This window comes from Fusarium redolens (assembly GCF_020744475.1).
Source record: "Fusarium redolens strain MPI-CAGE-AT-0023 chromosome Unknown BKA55scaffold_17, whole genome shotgun sequence".
Classification (NCBI taxonomy): Eukaryota; Fungi; Ascomycota; class Sordariomycetes; order Hypocreales; family Nectriaceae; genus Fusarium; species Fusarium redolens.
The window spans coordinates 623,157-646,329 of record NW_025763680.1 but is presented as its reverse complement, the minus strand read 5'-3'; the positions used below and the strand labels follow the sequence as shown (position 1 = coordinate 646,329).

Genomic DNA, 23,173 nt, shown 5'->3' with positions numbered 1-23,173 from the left:
CATGGATCTTGAACAGTGACATCGGACCGGCGAGTTGAACTAACCTCAATGGGAAAACAAGATCATACTTATGGGCTTCAATCAGTTGATTGATAATCCGAACTCGTGGCAAGAAGGATCGCGAAAGCCTCAGTCTTTCCAGAAAAGGAAAATGAGCTCAGAATGGGCTATGAAATCGCTTCTTCAGTGAGTCTAAGCATTGAGTGTTCGTTAGTATATAAACGACACTAGAAGCATCTGCAACTGGTGTACCTAGAAGTTCATCATCACAGTTCAAAAAACCATACATAAAAACAAAGCCCAAGCGGTATGCTTCTCAGATGGAAGGTTGGAAAAAGGCTAAACAGAAACAGCACCAAACAGCCCACCATCAACATGTCTCGCTTCTCTCCTCAACTTACTGGCGCCCATGCCCTCGTCACGGGGGGAACCAAGGGCATTGGTAGGGTCATCGTTGAGACTCTATTGAGTGAAGGTGTCAGCGTATCTTATTGCTCGCGCAATGTTCGAGGCGATGAATTTGCCAACTTCAAGGATGCCGTTGGTGGGGCGCGAGCTGTTGGAACCAGCGTTGACATTTCCAACGCCGCTTCTATTCAAGGCTGGGTCGAAGCCTCAGCTGAAGAGTTTGGAAGAATTGACCTTGTCGTTGCTAATGGTATTCATCTTAGATGAATCGTGTTGGGTTTTCTGCTAACAGTGGTATAGCTTGTCCCAAGTACGTCAGCCCAAGCATTGACGACTGGGAAAAGAGCTTCCATGCCGATGTTCTTGGCCTCGTGAACCTTATCAACGCTTCGGAGCCCCATCTGGAGAAGCGCAACGGTACAGGCTCAATCGTCGTCATCAGTTCTCTTGCTGGCTTCGAAGCTAGACATCCAGCAATCCGAGGGCCATACACCACGCTGAAACGCGCCCAGGCCACTTTGGCCAAGGACTTTGGACGATGGCTCGGACCTAAGGGTATCAGAATCAATACGATCGTCCCAGGAACGATCGATTCTCCTCCCGTGACCCAGCCGGATGGAACTGTGGAGTTGAGCCAGTTCCAGCAGATCATGACAGCCAACCCCGACTTTCTCAAGGATCTTGTTGACTCTATTCCCCTCGGAAAGGTCGGACAGGCGCAGGATATTGCCAATGCCGTTGTGTTCCTCGGAAGCAACCTTGGCAAGTATGTCAATGGAGTGAACCTGATTGTCGATGGTGGAATGTCTACGGCTCTCTGAGAGTCTAGTCTGGTCACCGCTACAATATCACATCCATATAGACAGAACTAGAAACTTGGTCTTGGTCATAGGTGCAAATACATTCTACGCTCTATTAAATATCTATAGTGCTCTATAAACAATTTCTTCTATACAGTCAAATCTATTTCTAGCCCATGCGTAAATCAAGCTAATGTCAAAGAATACGAGACTGTCCCTCAATCGTCTTGTCGTACTATTTGACGAATATCTAAACCTGTGTGTTGTCGGTTGATTCCCGCTCTGTCCCTTCCCTCCTCACAACGACGACAATAAAGCCCACTGCCAGAGAACAGATCAGAGCCAAGACAGACATCCACCACCCGAAACCAATACTTGACGTAGCAATAGGTGAGACAACGGTACCAATGGCAGCCAGGACATTGCGGACCAAGTTGAGATCAGCCACGACTGAAGCACCAGCTCCTGGCTTGATGTCAACAAGGAAAGGCATGACAGTGGCCGTGACAAGCATGAGCCCCAGGCCAAACAAGAAAGCTCCGACAAGAGGAGCGATCCAAAACACCCTTTTCTCTATCAACCAACCGTAGATGATCAGTCCAGCCGGGATAAAACCAACGCCGTACCAAACTGTCTTGATCCTTTCGATGGGACGGATTGCTCCGTCGTGGCTGTTCTGGTACTGGCGTAACTTCGCATCGCTCAGTTTACCTCCGACGACACTTCCGATGGCGTATCCGAGACAGTTGCTGATGTAGCAAAGACCAATTTCGATGGCTGAAAAGTTGTAAGATGGAGCAGCATATGCGTATGGAAGTGTCGTGTTGAAGCAGTAGAGGCTTGCGAAGCAGATGCTCACATATGCAATAGTCAGGGCAATGGAAGGAACCATCAAGAATTTCAGCTTAGGGAGCGGCGCTAGAGCATCGCGTTTGAGGATCTGGTGCCATGGCTTAGGCTGCTCAGTAGTGGATTTGACCAGTGTCTCGGGCAAAACCAACAGGGTGAGCATGGCAGCGATGAAGGTGAAAATGGCCATGAAGTACAGATTTGCACGCCATCCAAGCCAAACTTGCAAAGCACCACCGATGATAGGCGCGACCAAGGGTCCGATGAGTGTTCCCAGGTAAAACCAGCCCAAAGCTGATCCACGCTCAGTCGAGATGTAGATATCGCTAATGACGCCAGCACCAACGCTTTGAGCAGACGAGCAGCCCATTGCCTCGATGAGCCGAAACACGATGATGAGAGGAAGGGAGTTGGAGACTGCGCAGACAATCACAGCCACCGTTGAAAAAAGGAAGCTTGAGACTAGAACTGGTCGACGGCCGTACTGCTGGCTCAGAGTACTCCACCACAAAGGAGCAATAGCCAAGCCAAGAAGGAAGACAGTTGTAGTAAGTGCGACCTTTGTCTCAGTGGTGTGAAAGTAGTCGACGAGAGTTGTAAAGGATGGGAAGAGAATGCACGAGGCAAAAGGTGCCGTGAATGCAGACAGAGTGGTTATAGCGACGATGGCGTGCTTCTGCCATACAGAATGGGTAGTTGGATCCTCTCGTCTATTTATCAAGCAAAATCTATCAAACCATGTTTGGTAGAGATGTTTGGGCTTTTCGTTGGAAGCAGTTTCTGACATTGTTTCTAAGGGATGAACACTGTTGAAGCTTAGGGGTTTGTGTTGAGAAGGAAGAGTGAGAGTTGATCTGAGAGTAATATGAGGAGTAAGATGTAAGTCAAGTTAGACAATTGCGTCTGTTTATATGTTGAAACTTACAGCACTAATAAAACTTCTCCTGGTTTGATGATGCCATTCCGGGTTTTCGGGACTTTCAGCTATCGGGATTCCTCAAAATAATCCCGATGCGCTTAGTGATTGGACCAATGGCAGCCGCAACAGGCTTGTAAAATGCCTCTAAAATCTGACAAACATACACCGTAAGCATGCTAAAACTTCGTCAGCTTACGCTAAAACCTGCGGGACTTTCTGATCGGGGATTTCTACTTAAATACTTCCAATCCCCGATATCCCGATGAAACAAACTCCCGCATTTCACTCACCTAAAATGAACAGAAGCTGCGCCAGTTGCGCTACATCAAAGGTCCGATGCGATCTCGACAAGAAGGGTCTTCCATGCTCGCGATGCCAGCAGAAGAATTTGTCCTGCGTGCAAGCTGGGAGGAAGAAACGCATGAGGAAAACGACGTCTAGCAGCATCAGTTCGAACCCATCGCCTGAGGTGATTACCCAGCAAAATGAACAGCAGCTACCGCTCGATCAAAATGTCGGTTGGCCATTCTTCGACACCTCATCCTTTGGTGAGATCGACTTTCTGTCACAGCTTGTCGACATTGAGAGCATGGTTGACATGAGCAATTGGACATGGAGTCCTAGCGATATGACATCGACCATCGGCGACAATACATTGCCTGACAATAATGATCCCTGGACAGGTGCAAGAACAAATGACGGATTCATCTGCCCAGATAACTTCCGACTTCCAGCCGACTTCCTTCTTGAGCTTGATGGCCCAGAGACCATTCCTGTGCATCGTCTTGAGACGCTGGCCAGGCTCTTCTTCTCGCACTTTCACCCTTCACTTCCTCTATTGCATATTCCAACGTTCTGTCTGGCTTCATCACCTTCTTTTCTCATTCGAGCAATTTGCTTCATTGGTGCTGGCTTTGATAAAGATCCTACTTCTACAGCGGAAGCGAAGTTACTCTACGGCTCTCTTCCATCACAGCTGGCTAAGTCCTGTCTTCGCTCAAACGGAAGCTCGCCAAACTTTCAAGAGCTACAAGCTTTGGTACTGCTACAATTTGCTGCTATGGCGAATGGAGGAAGTGCCGAAAGAGCTGCGTCGAGGCTAATACACCCTCTGCTTGTCGCGGCAATACGCCACGAAGGTCTTCTCAAGGTTCACGGCGAATGTACCAAAGCTACACGCAATGCATATTTTTGGACATCCTGGATACAGAAAGAGTCGAATAAACGAGTGCTATGGGGCGTGTATGCAGTCGACTGCTACCAATCGATACTTTGTGGCAGTAAGCCCATCCTATCCCCGACAGATACGAGGGCATCGTTCCCATGCGACGATGCCAGCTGGACGGCTTGCTCTGCATCTCTATGGGCTTCATTACCAGCTCAAGATCCTTCTAGCTGTTTCCTGACCTCCGTTAAAGGCCTCATGGTAGGCCATGCTCCTGCTGAGACAAATCTGACTGATTTTGGGATGAATCTTTTGATCTTAGCAGTCAACTCGCTTTTGGTCGAAGCTCAAACTTCAATATTACCTGTCGATACTTCAGCTCTGGACTTGGCACTACAGACTTGGTATGCATCTTGGCAACAATATCAAGCGCAGCCTCGGAGCCTTTGTGCCAGAACAGCAACCTCTATCCTTATTACGAATAGCCTGTCTTTATATCGCTTGGGAGTCCACTTTATCAGAAATGGGCGGCCTGTACTGGATGAAAAGGCTTATCTGGAAAGGTCGACTGACACTCGGAACCCTCTCATTATCAAAGAGCAAGTGTATCAAGACGAAATGATGAAATATGTAAGGAGAGTCCTTAATGTGTTTGAAGAAGCATAATTCCAGAATCTTGGACTTGGATAGAGTGAGATGAAACCATAAGATTCTGACATTAATGTCCTCAACGTCAAGCAGCCCTACTATAATTCAACGCCATAGCCAATAGCTCCGTGCTGACGCTCGTTCTTCCGAATAATATTAAATACAGTGGTGTGCCATCCTTTATATGTCTCATAAGTCAGCGGAGGTGCGCAAACTGAAGTCTTCAGCTGCAGCAAGTACCAACCCAACATAAAGGCCTCAGCCTGACTGCATAAGCCATCTGTACTACCATATCATACCGGTGCGCCATTAAATATCAGGCTCGGAGCTGAAATCTGCCGGGCCTCGTTTGTGGCAAGATACTTAGTGATCTGAAGCCTAAGATCATAAAGATTCTAGCTGGAATGTGAGCACTATACCGACATCACTTACTTCTCCTTGTCCTACAAAGTATTCAGCTTCAGCTTGAGTAGTACACAAAATACGAACGCAGATATTCCTGTGTAATAAAGGGCTCAAGATAGATCCCCTCTCAATGTCGGCCTCTATCGTGGCTCTCGTGCAAAGTGTCGCATTCATCAATAAGGGCATGCGCTATATCGCTTCCGTGCGCAAAGCGCCGGTCCAGTTTCTCGATCTTCAGAACCAGGTTAGTCATATTATCCCCCCATTAATTCCGTCTGTCTAGGGAAGCATCATTCCATAGCTTCTCGGCATGGTGCTGATTCTTACTCAGTTAGAGACCATCCATGGCTACCTGACCGATCTGCAACAGGTGCTTGACAAGCTCTCGTCCAAGGACGCCCCTCTTCTCGCGCCAGACTTGTCGCATATTACAACCATTTTAAACGCCCTGGAGAAAGACGTAGCTGAGTTGGAGCTGATAGCTTCCGAGTATAGCGCATAGGCCGATAATCGCACCGACTCCAAAGGTTGCCGCCGGAATCCTAAGTTCCAGTGGTGCAGAGATTTGCAACTCATCAACTCGTTCCGACAAAGGGTTGTGCAGAGAAGGACTGACTTGGTCGAGAGCATACGCATACTATGACCAACTCAAAAGTGAGCCTTATGTTTCCCCGCGATTCATTGAGAAACTGACATTTATGCCAACAAGCCTTGCACAAGCGACACTTATGCTAGATATCACGGACCTGACGAAGACAAGGCTTGATGACCTCAACAGCTTGGTCAGCGAATCGTCCCAGAAGTCCGAGTTCTCTCTTTCAAATTTGTAGTGCAGTCTTCCGGTGGCGGCGAAACCAATAGCTTTGCAGCTGAACACACCCCCAGGAGAGCCTCGACGCCCCGCCGGTGAGGAGAAGATAAGAACATGACACACTGCAGTTACGGTGTATGCTTGAAATGAGGCTCTACTTGCCGGTGCAACGCTGGTCAAGCCCGATTTGCGGCTCTGGTCGATGACCTGCCGCGCACGCAGATAAATGTACAGTCTTTCTGCGTTTCTCAACACGCCATTGCAGAGAGTGATCGCTTTACCTGCAGAGTCAGTGGAAAATCTTGGAAAAGGTCCACCGCGCCAATATGATGAGCTAAAGCAGTGTCATGTTTGAACCAGACAAGCACCTATGCTTTCGGAAGCCCGACTTGGTTTACACCTGGGCTGACCTAGGGTTAGGTGAGGGCGCAGGCGTGTCTCCATTTTGCGCTGCAGAGCCTTTTCCTCTCTTCAAGCCCCAGATGAGATATCGCCCTGCGGCATTAACTCAGAGGCGACTTCGAGCAGCTCTGATGATATGGGGAAGATACTCGGTTGGCATAAAGGCAGTTATACTTTTAGCTGCATCCTCATGCTGAGCAACACTGGAAGGGTAACGGGAGGGGAAATTGTAATGGAACGTGCAGACGGAAAGCTTCACAAGCTGCGACAGTGTGAGACTGGTTCAGTTGTCTTCATTCAAGGAAGGCACGTGGTCCATACCGGTCTAAGGTCTGATGGGCCCGATGTCCGTATGGCCATGGTGTGCCCCATGTGGCCCTCCTCGCCTTTTGTTCGAGATGATACTTTCTTGATATATACGCGAACCATCTCAGATACCTCTGAGCTCTATGGACAGTATGTTGAGTATCGTTTCAGCATGCTCATGGAGCGACTCCGATCGTGCGGGAACAAAGTCTTGACGATCGTCAAAAGGGGACAAAGTTGGACACTGGAGAATTGAAGGCTTTCATTCAGGAGCAAATGACGTTCCTTGGCAAGATGCAGAATGAAATCGTGGAAGAGGACAAGATAGATAATTGGGGCTATAGGGAATTCCTTATCCGGAAGTTTTTCTTGGCATCAATGCCTAAGGAGACTTGTTACTCGTCAGGTTAGGAATAATCTGTACAATAACTCTACACCGTACTCAAATTGAAATTCGGTGAAAGCTCAACTACTCATTCTTTTTTATGCCGCAGTTACCTCAAATGTAGACACCAGCTTCCATGAGCTGGACACCACCGAGTTCCGCAGCCAGCTCTGCTACAAGCGGCCTTGAGAATTCCTCCACGGGGCGGGATATGAAAACATCAGCACATAAATAGCCCTCATTATCGAGACCAGTTGGATCCAGTCCACGCGCAACTACATGTGCGACAGCGTCCCTCTACTCCTTGGCAGAGGCGAAGCGGCGCTGGCGAAGCACAACACCCGGAAGCCTCTCCGTCACGAGCCCATGTTCTCTCAATGTAGCCGCGATCTCGTCGTAGGAAGATGTCAGAATCACAGTGCTAGCCACCTAGAGGTTGCTTGATCTACTGATTGCAGCCACTATGCGGGCGAAGGTGCGGGAGCTCACGTAGCCAACACCGCCCGTACAGATGACAAGACTCACGTCCTGCAGCGCCTTGCGAAGATCCGGAGAGGGATCCTGGACCTCTAGATCCTCGACCCAACCAGCGTCGATTAAGCCGGCGCCCAAGGCGTAGCGAATAGCCTGATCTGCCTTGTCAAGCCCAAACACCACGGGCTTGGAAGACCGTTCCCGACTCCCAAAGATCTCCTTGTCTGCCAGAACCTGCTGCTTGGAATTCAGCTCCGAGCCCGTGTAATGGGCGGTCCAAGTATCGATGTCCACATGGTGCCGGAGCAGACCTCCATTGATTCCGTATGAGCAGCAGATGTCTAAAATTGCGGAAACGGTCGTCCCCCGACAAGAAAATTGATGAAGCCGCTGGAACAAAGGTAGCGCTTGCTGCGGGATTGTATATTGCAGGGGCGCTAAGGTTGTAAGATATCCCCGCGGGTCTTGATGGTTGTATAAATCGGTAAAGTTAGATTTCTGGGCGACAGCGGATTGATTCTGGTTGTTAGCCATTGCTGAGTACTGTTCGCAGTATCTGTGAAAGGACAGAAGAAAGAGTTGGTTGAAAAGAAGGATATGCCCGCTCTTATATAAACCCAGTCTGACGTATAGCTCACTTGTCCCAAGGAAACTCCGAGATACGGTGGGGGCGTCAAGGTCAGACCATAAACCGTTCAATCATTATCTCGAAAGGTGCTGTTGTATTGATATGGTAGCCTCAATATGCATGCCAAGACCCTGTAGGTTGGACCGGTGAACACGGTGAGGCTGAATCACCCCCGCCTTATCCACTTGATAAGAAGTTACAATTGTATATATACATCTACGTGGCTTGGTGTAACTCAAATGCTCTGCTCACAAGGTCTCTGACGGCAGAGTGGCATCTCTGTCTATGCCAGGATTGAAGTACTATGGTAGTATACAGCAATACAGGGTTTATGATTTGAGCCTCTGTATTATGTGTGTAGTGTAGACCTGGGTTTTATTACAGAGCTATATGCACCATGTAGCTGTGGGTTTGGCTCTTATGTCATAAGCATCTTCGTGTGGATTACTTCCCTATCTATCATACCGGCGTGATATCTGCTGGACGACTCGACAGGTACGGCTTGAACCAGACAGCACGAGATCCTCTCCGGTCCCCCCTGGCCGATGCAGTAAAATAAGATGGCAGTATTCAAAACGCGCGAACGGTTTGTCACCCTCTAAACCGGCGCGCAATCATTATGTCAGGGGTTCAGCGGTCTTTTCTTTCGAACTAGGCTACAGCGGTTCCAAAACAAGGTCCCAGGTAGTTATCTTTCCCACCTTCTCCCCCAATGTCGAGATCAGGGAAGCCTCGTATGCATAAGGGCGAGGAGCAGGAACTACTGAAGCTAGACCTACTACTAAAGACCTCGCAAAAACCCTTACCAAATAGTCGCCTACATTCGTTTGCGTTGCGATTTGAGGTGTACTTGCAATACGAAAGAGCGGAACCCTTGCATGTCGGCGGTCCTGTGGTCGAGACAGCAGCAGTGAATTATACGAGAATGCTTTAAATCTTCATCTTGGCCAAGGAAATTATAACCTGTACAAGAAAGAGAGACTGTTGGAAGATAAAGGAGAGATCGAGGATTTGGCTCATGTTTATATCTCCTCATCTAAGCCCTACCTACATCCCTTGTCCTGCTGCATTAATAACATGTTATGTTGCTTGTTAGTTGTTGTGAACAATTCCAGTGTGAAGGTTTGTCTGGACCTAGGAGAAACCTAACAAATTTTGGCAAGTCTATCACGGTCATCTGTTGGTAGCGTAACAACAGCCAGCATACTCCGTAGCGCGAAAAGCATAACCGAGCGCCATTTCCAATGGACCCTGTTTGTGATTTTTCCTGATTGTCAAATGGCAAGCTCTTATAGTAAAGATGCTGAAACTGTGAGGAAGCGTTAAACATAAACGCTCCTCGCGCAGCCGTGGCATGGGTAAGGATCGAGTATCCAATATGAACCCTAAACTTCATCAAATTGCCAGTTGAGAAACTGGGTTATCTCAAGTAGAAATATATTGTTATCCATAAACCCAGTATTTGACTTTAATGCTCATTTCTGAGTCGAATAAAACATCATTCCAGTACTGCCATTAGTTGCAATATTCCTGAATCGTATCAGCTCACTTCACTTTGACAAAATTGTTATCCGATAGTAATTCTTCCCCCAATATTATGCCGACAGCTTAATCTCGGTCAACTAATTCTCGTGATCACTTTCGATTCTGTCCGCGCTCTTGAAGTGCCTGATTCTCATCAAAAGGCCTAAAGTAATCTTTTCTTCGCAATCAGACAGCGACAATTGTTCCAGAACTTCTACTGTACTCGGAACAAGGTCCCCGCTACGCCACCTCTGCTGTCAACTGTATTTAGATGAACTCAATCGTAAGCTAATTCGCTAGTGTTCAATTGATCCACAAACTGCCGGCATTGAAGGATTACATGCCCAGCCTCCATCGTGAGTTATGACAATCGTTCAGGCTTCAACTAGTCACACATTTCCAACACAACACAAAAACGTGTCGCGCGCTTCATCTTCTGCTCTTGGTTTCTCGGGGACGTATTGCACGAGCACGCGATAACTGACGAAAAAGACTACGATGTTTGCCGACATCAGTCAGTCAATGACTCAGGCAGCCGATCCCTGTAGAAGCGGGGGAATGTTAAGCTTGATTACTCAAAACTCAAGCTTATTATCCCACGTCCAAGAGAATCGTTACGCAAGAACCTCTACCCATCAAACCCCATCAGGCAGGTGAATAACCGTACCGATCCCTCCCCGCAGCAAAGCCAAGTAGCCAAGCCAGCTTAGCCATTGGCCAACTCTGGGGAGCTTCCCAAGAGGGTTACAACGGCAAGACATGACGACATTCGCGAGAGCTATCCCGAGCTCAGGATCGTAAGCTTACCGACTGGGAAAGGAAGTTCATCCATCATGATAAGAGCTTTGGCAAATCAAAGGCGTGCTTGGCTCGAGATGGGATCCTGTTTGTTGGGAATACCAAGGACCTAAGTGTTGTTTATGCAATGGTTCCATTGTAAGGTAACATGACACTGCAGAATGGGGTTGGTCATGTTTGCGAGGGTTGCATTTATATCCGAAGCTTCCCATCGCTCCACGATTGCTTCCCCTCCCAGGCAGATGCTATCGTAAGGCGTTGATAGTCCACCATGCATTTCCGACAGCTCTCGACAGTCGCAGCTTTCGCTGCTGGCGTATCTGCTTGCCAGCGTGATCTCGTCTTGGGCAAGCGACATACACATCGCCAGCCGCTGACCAGACGCAATGCCGATTGGCCTCCAGTTTTGACGGAGCAAGAAACTCTTCTTGTCAATTCTTTTGACAATTCCTCCATTGACAAGTGGTCTGACTACTACGGTCACCAGAATAAGTTGGCTGGCTACGGAAAAGAAGCTGCCCAGTGGACCGCTGATCGTTGGTCCGAGAGCGGATTTGATGCGCATCTGGCGGAGTACCATGTGTTCCTCAGATACCCAGTTAGTTCGTCTCTTTATTTCACCGGCCCCAATGGTACAACGACCGAGGTGAACACCAAGGAGGAGGTGCTTGAGGAAGATGATGTTACAGGCTGGAATGTGCTTTCACAACAGACCTGGTTGGCGTACTCACCGACTGGAAATGCTTCTGCTGAATATGTCTACGCCGGGTAAGTTGAGAGCTCAATGGGCCTGGATGTTCATCACTGACGTTTGGGCGCTAGCCGAGGCTCAATTGACGATTTCGATCGGCTAGTCGAGCTTGGTGTTGATATCAAGGGCAAAATTGCTCTCATCAAGTACGGTGGCCTATTCCGTGGTCTCAAGGTCAAGAACGCTCAAGATCATGGTGCTATTGGTGCCATCATCTTTACTGACCCTGGTGATGACGGCAACATCACAGTCGCAAATGGCTACGAGGCTTACCCTGGTAAGAATTCTCATTTGGCAGCTATGAGGACATCATGCTAACTGAACGCCAGATGGTCCTGCCCGAAACCCAAGCTCTGTCCAAAAAGGCTCAACACTATTCTTGTCCACCCGCACCGGCGATCCTACAACTCCTGGCTACCCTTCCAAGAAGGATTCGCCTCGAGCTGATATCTCTGAGGTTATCGCCAAGATCCCAGCTTTGCCGATTTCTTATTCGGCTGCTCAGCCTCTGCTGCAGGCTCTCAACGGCCACGGTGTTACCGCTGAGAAGGTGAACCGTACTGCGTGGACAGGCGGCCTCGATGCCGAATACAGCTCTGGTCCTGCACCTGGTGTGAAACTCGCTCTTAGCACCGTCTCTCGTGACTCTATCGAGCCAGTGCACAATGTCATTGGCGTTATCAACGGAACCAATGCTGATGAAACTATCATCATTGGAAATCATAGAGATACATGGATGGTCGTAAGTCAACCCGCAAGTAGAAACTCACAAAGTTCGTTACTGACTAATTAGGGCGGTAACGGAGATCCCAACTCTGGTTCTTCGATCCTGATTGAACTTGCCCGCGCATTCAAGAAGCTCACTGATTCAGGCTGGAAGCCCAAGCGAAACATTGTTCTCGCATCTTGGGATGCTGAAGAATGGGGTATCATTGGCTCTACTGAATGGGTTGAGGAGCACGTCAACTGGCTCACCGACACAGCTGTCTCTTATCTGAACATTGATGTCGCTGTCAGTGGTCCTCGACCTAACCTCGGTGCTTCCCCTGAGCTGCATACCTTTGCTACTGAGGTTCTCAAGAAGATCGTTGATCCCAACTTTGGTGGCTTCAATCAGTCCCTCTATGATGCTTGGCACGCTGCCAGCGAGGGAGACATTGAGATCCTGGGCTCTGGTTCTGATTACACTGCTTTCTTCCACCGTGGTATCAGCTCTCTCGATACTGGAAGCAGTGGAGGTGCCGGTGATCCTATCTGGCACTACCACTCCAACTACGACACCTATCACTGGATGTCAACTTTTGGAGACCCCGGATTCCATGTCCATACCGCTCAGGGTCAATATCTTTCCCTGCTGGCTTACCACTTGGCCTCTGATGATATCCTTCCCTTCGACACTCAAAATTACGCCAAAGAGCTTCGTGCATACTACGAGGATCTTGTTGAGTATGCCGAGAGCAAGGATGCCGATCTTGATCTTGGTGAGCTTGACGAAGCCATTGAGCACTTCAAGAAGAGTGCCGATGAGGTCAAGGCTCTTGAGAATCTTGCCCGTGAGCGCGATGATGATGTCCTCAAGAAAGTGGTCAACCATAAGTACCGCGACTTCCAGCGAGGTTTCATTTCCCAAGGCGGTCTGCCTGACCGTGACTTCTATAAGCATGTCGTCAACGCCCCTGGTCTCGACACTGGCTACGCTGCTGTAACCTTTCCCGGTATCACTGAGGGCGTTCAGTACGCCGAAGATGGTGACTTCTCTGTTGCTCAAGAATGGGTCAAGAAAACTGCTCGTGGTATTGTCGTTGCTGCGAACATTCTCAAGACATAAACGGAGTTAGGCAAGAGTTGGACGGGGAGTGACTTCACTTCAAATCAATCATTTATGAACCTTACGATCTCATGGTTATGATAATTATAGTACTTGCATAGCATTCTTGGGTGTTTTTGGCTGGTGCCGGTTTGGTGTTCGGTTGAGCGGAGTTATATGGGCACAGCCATTAGGGGATAGAACACGATAGTTGAATCAAAAGCAAATTGAGGCAGTGATCCAGATACTCCTCTCGAAAACCTTATCCTCCTAACTCTGTTCTTGGATTATGTTCCATCATTGCTGAAAGCTTCTTTGCCCCGCAACCCTATCTGTTCCTCATGAATCATCAAGCTCGGTTAGCTGTCATGTATGTGTTTTATATTTGAATATTAATTATACATGGCTATTATATACACTGAAGCTTCTACCCAAACAGAAAAACCTGATATCTTGAGGAGCTACATCGTTTGCAGTCGGTCATAGGCGCAAAAAGTGAGAGGCTTCCATGTCCCTAGTTTGGTTACTTAGCAACCCCCAGATATGTGTTGCGTTTTGATGCAAGCACCTTGGAATGGAGAGTCACACAGCTTTCTAGTATAGTAATTTTACTTCAGTCGCGATGTGACCAGACTTTGAGCGCTTGATATGGAAGCGAAATTCCCCACGAGCCAGCAAGTTGGGTCTTCTACATCCTTCCGCCTCTGTCTGGTCTTACTCGCTAATCAAGTTCTGTAGCCTATTCTTTTCATTTCCAGCATTTTCTCCGGTAATACCAAGGTGCCGAGCAAAAGTTCACAACTGCCGATAGATCTTTAATTGACGCAGCTTGGCACTTGGCATCACCGTTTCGTTACCTTGGCACCGAGAATTCTAGAACCCACGTGGTGAATCGTCCCCAAGTACACGATACGACACTTCAGGTTGCATTACGCGTCTAGATCGATCGACGCTCCCCTGTCAGTGTGCTCTGTGTCTTGCGACAATTGCCTTAATATTTACGAATAGATGATAGGCATTCTCTGAATCAGAGGGTGTATGGTAGTGTATTTTTGAGGGCTCAGTGAAGATATTCCAACCACCATCGGACATAAGGAATGCAACAAAGGTAGGACACAGGCATCGAAGATCTAAGCTACGCATCGGATGCTGCGGAAGACACACGATTGACACTTTCTTGGCGCATCTTGGCGTATGAGAGTTGGCAAATGCTCACACAGCATCGGGTCTCGCAGCGTAAGAAGTCCGGTGGCACAGTAAAACAGCGTTTTCCCAATCAGCAATAGAATGAACCAGTGGGTATTTTGAGTGTTGCATTCCCTTTTGCCGTAATTCCGAGTAGTGAATCCCAGCTGCCATGCTTGAGTCCATGTGAGGGGATGCAACGACGATTTTGACTATGTAACCTTGAAGATGCGGCAAATGGAGGCGGTATGCAGTGCTCACTCGGGGTTGTAATATGGCCACCAATTAACGAGTTTAGTTCATAGCGGGGAAGATTACAGTGAGTACAACCCTAAATTAGGCTTGCTGATTAGCTCTAGTAAACACCTTAAAGTCGGTATCGTAAATATCCACGCAATCTATACTATTTGGGACGGCTTTTATGTAAATCTACGCTTCATATCGACGATGACGCCAGGCTATAGAAGATATCATAATGCAACCACTACTCTCAAAGTTTTGCCACGTGGCTGACGCTGCATGTTTTGTCAGCCCAAACTCAGCAAAACTGCTACGTAGTGGGCGCTGGTCCTTTTAAGCTTAGCCATCAAGCTTACCCCTCTCCCGGTTACAGAATCCATCAGAACTCAGAAACGCCAGAACCAACAAGGAACAGTCCAGTTCTGCATCCCCAAAAACTTGGAGTGTTAGTGTTGCATTGTGTCAGCCAAGAAAATGGGGATGGGATAATCACTAATCACCTGCTCAATTATGCTTCTGTTTTAAGCAGTGACTCCCGGACCTACGAGATCAGCACTAGTCAGAGTGCGCTGCTACCTCCGATGACAAGTCCATTCACGATGCTTTGAGGGGGAGGCGCCAGAGGGTTTGTCACTCAGCAGAGCTCCGAAGCTTCGGTACTGGAAAGTGTTTTTACTCGCTGTGATAATTCCATTTTCGTGATCAACAACACTCGTGGAGATTAGTGGCTGCAGCAGCGTAGCACAGGGAAGCCGAGGCTTTGGGATGGGATCAAATACTGGACGCCATCAACGCTGCAAAGTGAGGATCGGCTCTTTTCATGTCAGATTCGGAACACAACAGCCATTCAGGCTGATCCTTGACCTACAAAATGGGTTGCACTCGGGGCAAAGACTCCCTGCCCCCTACCTCCCATAGCAATGCTGACTCGGGCTGTTTTTCCCTGTTTGCGAGACACAATACCCAACTTACAGATCGGCATTTCACCCTTGTCGTCCAATTAAAGCCAAGGCTGGGCAATAAAGCTTGGTCTCTTCTTCTCCACGTCCATGCGTCGACCTTCCCGTAAAAGCTTAGAGTCATCGCAGATCGTGAGCTTTGGCTCATTTCTTCCCCCGCATCGCATGGGCTAGCTTTGGGGTTTGGGGGGGCTTGCGGGCGTTGACGTACGAGGCAGGTTAAATGGTAGAGTTGTTTACGTGGTAACAAAAGCCCTTTCTTCCTCCCCCTCGCACTTTGTTTTTTTTTTCTTGTTTTGCTAGTAAAGGACAAGCTGTCATCTCCGCGGAGCGTAGAGACTGTTTCGCTATTCTAGACGTGTGTTATAAGCTTCTGTTCCTGCATCATGACTACCGATACTACGGCGACACCGCCGAGTGAGCAGGAGAAGCCTACAGCTTTTGATGTCGAGAATGTCGCGTCGACAACGCTGTCCAATGTCGGTGCGGGGGCTGCTGTTGATGCTGAGCGAAATGCACTCTTAGCTGCTCTCCCTGACCCTGATGAAGGCAAGAGTGAAGAGGAACGACGCGAGATTGTAAGTCGTTCAACATATACTCCGTATCCCAATGAGAATGCATGGTGCTGACAATTGCTCAGGACAGGAAATTGGTCTGGAAGGTCGACCTCTGGCTCATCCCCTGGCTGTCGCTGCTCTACCTTCTCTCGTTCCTGGACCGAACCAACATTGGCAATGCTCGTCTCGCAGGCATGGAGGATGATCTGGATATGGGCCCGGGAGATTACAATGTCGCTCTCACCATCTTCTTCGTCAGTTACGCCCTCTTTGAGCCAATTACCAATGGTCTTCTCAAGCGCTTGACACCTCGCATCTTCTTCACTGGCATCATTATCGCGTGGGGCGCCGTCATGACCCTCATGGGAGTCTGTCACAACTACCCAGGTCTGCTTGCAGCTCGCTTCTTCCTCGGTGTCGCAGAAGCTGGCCTCTATCCTGGTGTCAATTACTATCTCGGCTGCTGGTACAAGTCGTCTGAGATTGGTGCTCGCGCTGCCATTTTCTTCTCCGCTGCTGCTCTGGCAGGCTCCTTCGGTGGTCTACTCGCTGCAGCTATCGCCAAGATGGACGGTATTGGCGGTAGACCCGGCTGGGCATGGATCTTCATCCTCGAAGGTCTCGCGACTGTCGCTGTCGGCGCCTTCTGTTGGTGGATGGTCTTTGACTGGCCCGACACAGCTCGATTTCTCTCCCCAGAAGATCGTGTTCGTGTTCAGCGCCGTCTCATCCTGGATCGTCAGGGAAAGACCGCTGAAGACTTTGACAAGCGTCACATCTGGGCTGCCATGAAGGATTGGAAGACATATGGCTACATGGTTATCTATATGGGATCGTTGATGCCCCTTTATGCCTTCTCTCTCTTCCTGCCTACCATCCTGCGAAGTATGGGACATGTCGGCACCAAGGCGCAACTTCTCTCCGTTCCTCCTTATGCTTGCGCTGCAGCCGCCACTGTCTTTGTCGGATTTCTAGCAGACCGAACCAAATGGCGTGGCTACTGTAACATTGCTACTGTCTGTGTCGGTATCATTGGATTTACCATGCTTATCGCTTCGCCTGACCCGCATGTTCAATACGGCGCTGTGTTCCTCGGTGCAATGGGTAAGTACAAAACACTGACTTCTTGAGGCTTTTACTAATCGAGAACAGGTATCTATCCCACCGTCTCAAACACTGTGTCATGGGTCAACAATAACATCGAGGGCTCATTGAAGCGTGCCATTGTTCTTGGTATGGTCGTCGGTTGGGGTAACCTTAATGGTGTCGTCTCGTCCAACATCTACCGTGAGACCCAAAGACCTCGCTACTTTGCCGGCCACGGAATGGTTCTGGCCTACCAGATCGTCTTCCTTCTAGGAGGTTCCATCTTTATGCACTTTGCACTTCGATTGGAGAACCGCCGTCGTGCGAGAGGATCACTGGATGCCAAGTATGCTGCCATGACAGATGAGCAAAAGTGGATCAGCGGCGATGTGCGTCCTGACTTTAGGTACACTCTCTAGAGAACGCATATTTGATACATTGCGCTTTGTTTTCATGTTTCTGTGGGAGGCTCCTTTAGCGGGATAGCTGAACCGGTATGAATTGGAAGAAGGAATATTATAATTACATAGTACTCATAGAACACTGTTAGTATTGTTAATGGCTTTGATGCTCGAATAATGAATCAATTTTACGTATGCAAACATTCTGGTCAGCTCAGGATGCATTGGGACCTCGCTCGGTTCTGAAGATGCTCGATACTTCCGTAAGGAGAATGCCAAGGGTCTGAGACAACGATAAGATGTTCCAGCTGAGCCCATATGCTGAGGGTATCACACAGAATGGTCGAGACCGCGCCACAGCTGTCTAGACTCTTGATGCTGGCCAAATCATGCACTGGGTTGTGAGTGCACAAGCTGGTAACAAATATATGCCCTACTTCTCATTGTTGTTGAAAAGCACACCGACTCCATCATGGCATCGCTTATTATGCTGTGAAATCTGTCTACAGGCCGCTATGCACGATCAGTCGTTCGATTACAGTATGAATCTTGTCTTAGTGTCACTGGAACAGACCCCGCTCTCTCTTTTCTTGATGCAGGGTTTCCAGTGGTATGATTTGAGACAAGTTTCTGGCAGTTAAAGCGTACGTGATCTAGACAGTTAAGAAGAAGCTTTCCCAGACGTCGTCTTGGTTATTTTCTTCCATCATGAGACATAGTCAGTAACATCCTAAGCTTAGAACTATGTGAACCGACGACAAGAGTTCGGGGTTTCCAGAGACTGGAAGGATAGGATAGAGCAAACTATCAAAGGGAACCCGAATGCTGAAGAAGGTCAGAAGAGCTCCTTGTTTTTGACTACTCGTGGTGTTAATCTCTGCGGCCTGCACCATGTCACAAAATAAGGATCAAGTCTAGACTGTTTTACTCGAGTACCATCAATTGTAAACACGTGCCCATCACCGCTATGTCTGTAGAACCCCTTCCATCAACATGAAACAACCTCGCAATAGGCCCCTCACCTTTTCATCTTACCGTTGCCCTGCTTGCTCTATAAGAACCGTCGAATCCGCTCCTCTGTCGGTTGATAAATCATCACTCACCATCAAAAGACAGAAACTCAACAGCTTAACAAAGTCCAGAAAATCTCAACTCAATCCAATAAACCTATTACACTTTCCATTCAAAATGAAGTTCTCCATCGTCCTCGCTATTGCCGCACTCTCGGCCGAGACTCTTGCGTGTGCCAACATCGGGCAAGTCTGCCAGAAAGGCGACCCAGATGTATGCCAGTGCGGTGCACCTCTTACCGTAAGCCATCCTGCCTTCAGTCATACGTGTATTTGATTGCGTATCTCTCGAACTTTGTAGCTGCTCTGCAACCGTGATCTTCTCCCTGGTCGGGGAGGCGGTGAGTGCCCCCATCGATGGCTCGACGGCCAGTTCTCTGCATTCATAAGAATTCTTCTAATCCAAGTAGTTCGCCTCTATCACTACCAGATTGGTGATATTTGTCCTCTTGTCAAACGTGGAGGAGTATGTGTTGATGGGAAATGTGTTCGACGCCCGCGTCATCCACCTACCCCTAGGCCTACTCCTAAGTAGACGAAGACGCAGCATAGTAGCGTATCGTGCATCCCAATCAGATTGCAGTACTCTCGTTTAACTCTAAGGTCGGGGTATTGGGCCAGAATTAGTTAGAGTTGACAATATGAAACCCAATATGACAAGTTGACCCTCAAGATATATCAATCCAAATTCTCAAAAACCCGCAAGTTGAATTCCTTGGGCCGTACATACAAAAATTGATGCTCTGGTCTACTTCACAACAAAATTTCTTAGGTTTCTAGCACCACCTTTGAAAAGTTCTCCATGCATGACCCCATGCACGTACGCCTCTCCGACAAGTGTGTATGTCTCATCGCTCTGAGGTCGCAAAAGGTATGGAATCTTTCCTCCCAACAGGATACAGACTTCATCTCCTGGCTGCATAACAAGTGGACCTACCCCAACAAAGCCTGTGGACGTGAGAAAGGCACGCCTCGTGTGCATCCTCATAAGAGCGGAAGCATACCAAGAGCCTTCTGCAGACGAAGCCTCCCCAGTCTCCTTTCCTTCCGCTGTGTTGGGTTGTTGAAGATCCTCCAAACCCTCCGCACACTGAGATCCCCAGCCCTGGTAAGGCACCGTTGTGAAATAAGTAGTACCATCAAGTATTCCAATGCGCGCAGTATCCAAACGCTCTTCTGCAACCCTAATTCTTGGGGAGCTGTCGCAAAAGCCTCGGATGCTTTTGATCCATTGGTTGACTGCGGTCTGGTTGATGGGTTTTAACCAGTTTGGGTCCCAAGTTGCCCCGATCTCTTGAACTTTGTCCACATAAATACCTTCAAATGTCGCTGTATCGAATTGTGGAAATTTGGGTATCGCGGTATATGTGTCTGACGCCTTAAAAGGGGTATTCCACGCTGGCTGTGCATTCGGATGCAGAACATCCATGCTCCAGTCAGGTACCCAACTGGGTAGAGAAGCAAGCTTCCTGGGCCTTTGACAGTACATGAGAACATCAATAGTACCTTGTTCTAGGATCTTACAGGCTGTTCCTCTGTAAACCTCTTCAACTGTCATAGAGTAGTCTGGAAACAAGTCAAAATGGTCTCTGTCTCCGGCCAGGTTTAGTAACGCAAAGACACGATCACGCGGGTCGGTTGCGTGGACAACGTTGTAGTCCACTTCTAACGTGAGCGATACCGCGACAACCTGTAAAAGGGGTTGGCCATATGGGTTCACTCCATCTGAATAATAGACATAGTGCCATCGTCTTGTGAACAAGTTGAACACATAGCTGCTGAGCGGAGTGGAGTAGACATAATTCAGATTCCGGCTCAGCGTCTCAAGGCCGTCGATGGAGTTCTTCTGCGCGCGTTGTTGGACAATCTTCGGGGCATCCAAAGTCTGATCTATGAGATCGGACTTCACAATCCAGTCACCGCAAGCAATGGCAATACGCCGACCAACGGCAAACTCCTGCATGACCCAAAGACGTTGCCAATAGCGTCGTTGGCAGAAATCGTGAAAAGCCGTTTTGGCAGCATCTAGATCAATAGAACCTTCCTCTTTGTTGCCAGAGTAAAGCTTCCGCAAAGCTTCAAGGTTATTGGAGCGCAGGGCTCGACCTGTGTCACGCATTAGGCGACATATGAGATCGCTGCCCTCATTCCCGTTACCCAACCACGCGATGACTTGGTCAGCTTCCCTATAGATATAGTGCATTTGGTGAACCTGGTGGCTCTTCTCGACCTCGTCGGCTTGGTTGATGCACAGCTGGTCTACCCAAAGCCAGCGAGGCTTTTTGCGAAACCGAAGACGCCGAAGGGCATTCTCGACGGTCGAGCTAATGCCTATTGTCGTTCCATCAATGCTAACATGTCTTTTGGGGCTATCTGGGGATTCCCAGACATATGATAAGGCTGTATAAGGCGGGGAGTCGCCACGAATATATTGCTCAATATTGCAAACGAGGAAATCTGTTCGCTCGGGTTCAGAAGTAGATTCCGCCAGAGAAGGCTCTAGTTTGAGGAGTCTTATCCAATGGTCAGGGTCTTTGAGTTGACGGTATTTGATATCCGAATACATCTCAAGATTTCATTTATCAACAGAATAATAGAAAAGCAGTTCAAAGGAAAAGCCATGGCTATGCTGACAGGTGCTGGCCTTCCCCACCTTGCCAAGGATATTTAGGGGTGAAGCTCTCAGCAAATACTACCTTCCCTGTGCTTACGCCACGTGGGCATCGCATTTTTCACACAGCAAACAACTCTTAAGGGCATGAGGGAATTAGTTCGCGACTTGTATAATCTCTAATAGCCTCCTAGACAGTAAGCTTGTCGCTAGCCGGTCCAAACTTGCCAATGCCAACCTCATCCTTCTGCATAAACTCTATTGGGTTTTGGTGATCCTCAACATATCCAACTCCACTAACAGCCTTATCTATATGGATTTCGGTTAGCTTCTGCCCTCTTTGTGGTTGCATCATACCGTTACGTACAGTAGCCTGCCAATCTAAGGATGTCATCCGGAAGAGTTCGAGCAATCTCGATGGGAGTACTGAGGACTTCATCCTGGTCAAGCCGGTAGTAATCACGCTGCCTAAAAAGACGTCAGCAGGATTCTGCATGCCATAGTTCGTTACACTCACGCAAAGCACGCAAAGAGAGTGCGGAGAGCGTCAGGGTCTGATCTGTCACACTTATTCTCTCCCGCAGCGTGATAAGTGGCTATCAGGGACGTCAGTTTAGCTAATCCTAGGTCTTTAGTCAGATACCATTAAATGAGGAACTCACATCCTAGAGTAAACAATGCCGACCCAGGTTCCATCTCGGCATATGTGCATTCTTCTAACTTGGGGATACGATCAGCGCCCCAGAGGTGACTGCCAGGGATAACAGCCGTAGCCTAAGCGAAGTCATGGTCAGTCCGTGAAGTGCGACACTGGAAGAGGATATTTTACCCCATTCTTGTATGTGCATTTAGATCCAGCAATCAAGCAACCAAAAATCGGAGTGAACAGGGGATTGCTCGGGTCTGGACGAGTCTGGTATGCGATTTGGTCCTACACCGTATCACCGTTAGATAACAGGTCTCGGATATAGCTTCCAAGTACATGCCCTATGAAGAGGCTGAGGTTTGGCCCCTGGTACCAATCGTAGGGCTGCCGTTGAGGCCAGCACGTAGCCACTCTTCTGTGGAACCAGCTTATCTCCTGTGTAAGATGAGAACTCATCGCTGGCCCTAAGTGTCAGTCAAGCCGTTCTATGAGGTCAAGAGTTTGCCGACTCACTTCAGATAGTGTGCCATTATGCCCTGCCAAACGGGCAGCCGCATGATCTTGACAATTTGCTCAGGCATCTTGGCCAGCAGTCCCTAGTAACATTAGATTGAGTCAAAGGTTCAGTGATGAGTATACTAACGTAGACTCGCTGGGACCCTTCGGGGAAGAAACCTTCACCAAGCTCATCGTGGGTCGATGTTGAGGTGTACAGCTTGCGGCCAGAGAAATGAGGCTCGACTTGAGAGATGTGTTAGTATTGGCTCTGATATTGAAGCATACTGGGTACAAACTCGCTGCCATAGACTCTTTCAGAAGTTCTGAGGAGAGGAAGTTGGAGACAATGACTCCGCCATCTCTGTCGATGACCTCAAAAATCTTCTCGAGGGGCTCCGATGCGTCGATGGTAACAAGTGAGGGCGCCATTGCTTTGATGTCCGAGTCTGATGTCTGAGTGAGAAGCTACTCCTCTGATCTCTCTCCAACGCTCGTGAGACCTTGCTTGTTTATAATGCTTTAGGTTGATGTCCGAGTCCGGAATGCTATCTCTAAGGACTGAACATGACCAACACGAATCCTTCTCTCATATGATCCCGGATAATCTCGGCTTTTGATAAGAAGGTCCAAGCGAAAGCATGTTTGCCATCCCAACTAAGACTGGGGAATAGGCCCAAATACCGATCTTATCAGACATGGTTCCCCTCAATTCTATCGTGTGACTTGGACTGATAAGCCGATGGCAGCTACAGTTCCATGTGGGTTTATCTTGGACGTGTTTGTTTCCCAAAAGTCCATAGTTGAAAGGCGAAGGAACGCTAGTGGCTGATAAGTGATCCC

The 23,173-nt window shown here is 48.5% G+C and overlaps 11 protein-coding genes across 11 annotated transcripts; 7 read left to right on the top strand and 4 right to left on the bottom strand.

Annotated features, from left to right (window-relative positions):
* Positions 1-375: 375 nt before the first annotated feature.
* Positions 376-1,296, top strand: BKA55DRAFT_742337 (uncharacterized protein; the record flags this gene model as incomplete). The annotated part of the gene is made up of 2 exons (XM_046201503.1): positions 376-658; positions 709-1,296. 2 exons carry the CDS (start codon positions 376-378, stop codon positions 1,227-1,229), a joined length of 804 nt encoding a protein of 267 aa, XP_046044620.1. The 3' UTR covers positions 1,230-1,296.
* Positions 1,297-1,458: 162 nt separating this feature from the next.
* BKA55DRAFT_522329 (major facilitator superfamily domain-containing protein) lies at positions 1,459-2,844 on the bottom strand (the record flags this gene model as incomplete). The annotated part of the gene is made up of 1 exon (XM_046188568.1): positions 1,459-2,844. One exon carries the CDS (start codon positions 2,842-2,844, stop codon positions 1,459-1,461), a length of 1,386 nt encoding a protein of 461 aa, XP_046044619.1.
* A 398-nt stretch (positions 2,845-3,242) lies between these two features.
* BKA55DRAFT_579541 (fungal-specific transcription factor domain-containing protein) lies at positions 3,243-4,964 on the top strand. Its single transcript, XM_046193875.1, has one exon. It carries the CDS (start codon positions 3,272-3,274, stop codon positions 4,805-4,807), a length of 1,536 nt encoding a protein of 511 aa, XP_046044618.1. The 5' UTR covers positions 3,243-3,271; the 3' UTR covers positions 4,808-4,964.
* Positions 4,965-5,324: 360 nt separating this feature from the next.
* BKA55DRAFT_695032 (uncharacterized protein) lies at positions 5,325-5,696 on the top strand (the record flags this gene model as incomplete). Its single annotated transcript, XM_046200109.1, has 2 exons — positions 5,325-5,438; positions 5,526-5,696. 2 exons carry the CDS (start codon positions 5,325-5,327, stop codon positions 5,694-5,696), a joined length of 285 nt encoding a protein of 94 aa, XP_046044617.1.
* Positions 5,697-6,254: 558 nt separating this feature from the next.
* On the top strand, positions 6,255-7,031 carry BKA55DRAFT_579540 (uncharacterized protein). The gene has a single exon (XM_046193874.1). It carries the CDS (start codon positions 6,544-6,546, stop codon positions 6,967-6,969), a length of 426 nt encoding a protein of 141 aa, XP_046044616.1. The 5' UTR covers positions 6,255-6,543; the 3' UTR covers positions 6,970-7,031.
* A 364-nt stretch (positions 7,032-7,395) lies between these two features.
* BKA55DRAFT_708803 (uncharacterized protein) lies at positions 7,396-8,178 on the bottom strand (the record flags this gene model as incomplete). Its single annotated transcript, XM_046200745.1, has 2 exons — positions 7,561-8,178; positions 7,396-7,527 (listed from the first exon to the last, which is right to left on the bottom strand). Exons 1-2 carry the CDS (start codon positions 8,104-8,106, stop codon positions 7,396-7,398), a joined length of 678 nt encoding a protein of 225 aa, XP_046044615.1. The 5' UTR covers positions 8,107-8,178.
* Positions 8,179-10,587: 2,409 nt separating this feature from the next.
* Positions 10,588-13,177, top strand: BKA55DRAFT_139118 (uncharacterized protein). Its single transcript, XM_046184887.1, has 4 exons — positions 10,588-11,290; positions 11,345-11,550; positions 11,603-12,015; positions 12,067-13,177. The coding sequence occupies exons 1-4, from the start codon at positions 10,794-10,796 to the stop codon at positions 13,099-13,101; spliced, it is 2,151 nt and encodes a 716-aa protein (XP_046044614.1). The 5' UTR covers positions 10,588-10,793; the 3' UTR covers positions 13,102-13,177.
* Positions 13,178-15,850: 2,673 nt separating this feature from the next.
* Positions 15,851-17,526, top strand: BKA55DRAFT_695029 (major facilitator superfamily domain-containing protein; the record flags this gene model as incomplete). The annotated part of the gene is made up of 3 exons (XM_046200108.1): positions 15,851-16,042; positions 16,105-17,125; positions 17,174-17,526. 3 exons carry the CDS (start codon positions 15,851-15,853, stop codon positions 17,524-17,526), a joined length of 1,566 nt encoding a protein of 521 aa, XP_046044613.1.
* Positions 17,527-18,696: 1,170 nt separating this feature from the next.
* Positions 18,697-19,113, top strand: BKA55DRAFT_695028 (uncharacterized protein; the record flags this gene model as incomplete). Its single annotated transcript, XM_046200107.1, has 2 exons — positions 18,697-18,819; positions 18,880-19,113. The coding sequence occupies 2 exons, from the start codon at positions 18,697-18,699 to the stop codon at positions 19,111-19,113; spliced, it is 357 nt and encodes a 118-aa protein (XP_046044612.1).
* A 213-nt stretch (positions 19,114-19,326) lies between these two features.
* Positions 19,327-21,144, bottom strand: BKA55DRAFT_522411 (heterokaryon incompatibility protein-domain-containing protein; the record flags this gene model as incomplete). The annotated part of the gene is made up of 1 exon (XM_046188578.1): positions 19,327-21,144. The coding sequence occupies one exon, from the start codon at positions 21,142-21,144 to the stop codon at positions 19,327-19,329; it is 1,818 nt and encodes a 605-aa protein (XP_046044611.1).
* Positions 21,145-21,197: 53 nt separating this feature from the next.
* On the bottom strand, positions 21,198-22,880 carry BKA55DRAFT_579534 (uncharacterized protein). Its single transcript, XM_046193873.1, has 9 exons — positions 22,630-22,880; positions 22,479-22,576; positions 22,349-22,431; positions 22,176-22,293; positions 22,019-22,120; positions 21,852-21,963; positions 21,707-21,785; positions 21,557-21,657; positions 21,198-21,498 (listed from the first exon to the last, which is right to left on the bottom strand). The coding sequence occupies exons 1-9, from the start codon at positions 22,760-22,762 to the stop codon at positions 21,380-21,382; spliced, it is 945 nt and encodes a 314-aa protein (XP_046044610.1). The 5' UTR covers positions 22,763-22,880; the 3' UTR covers positions 21,198-21,379.
* Positions 22,881-23,173: the final 293 nt, after the last annotated feature.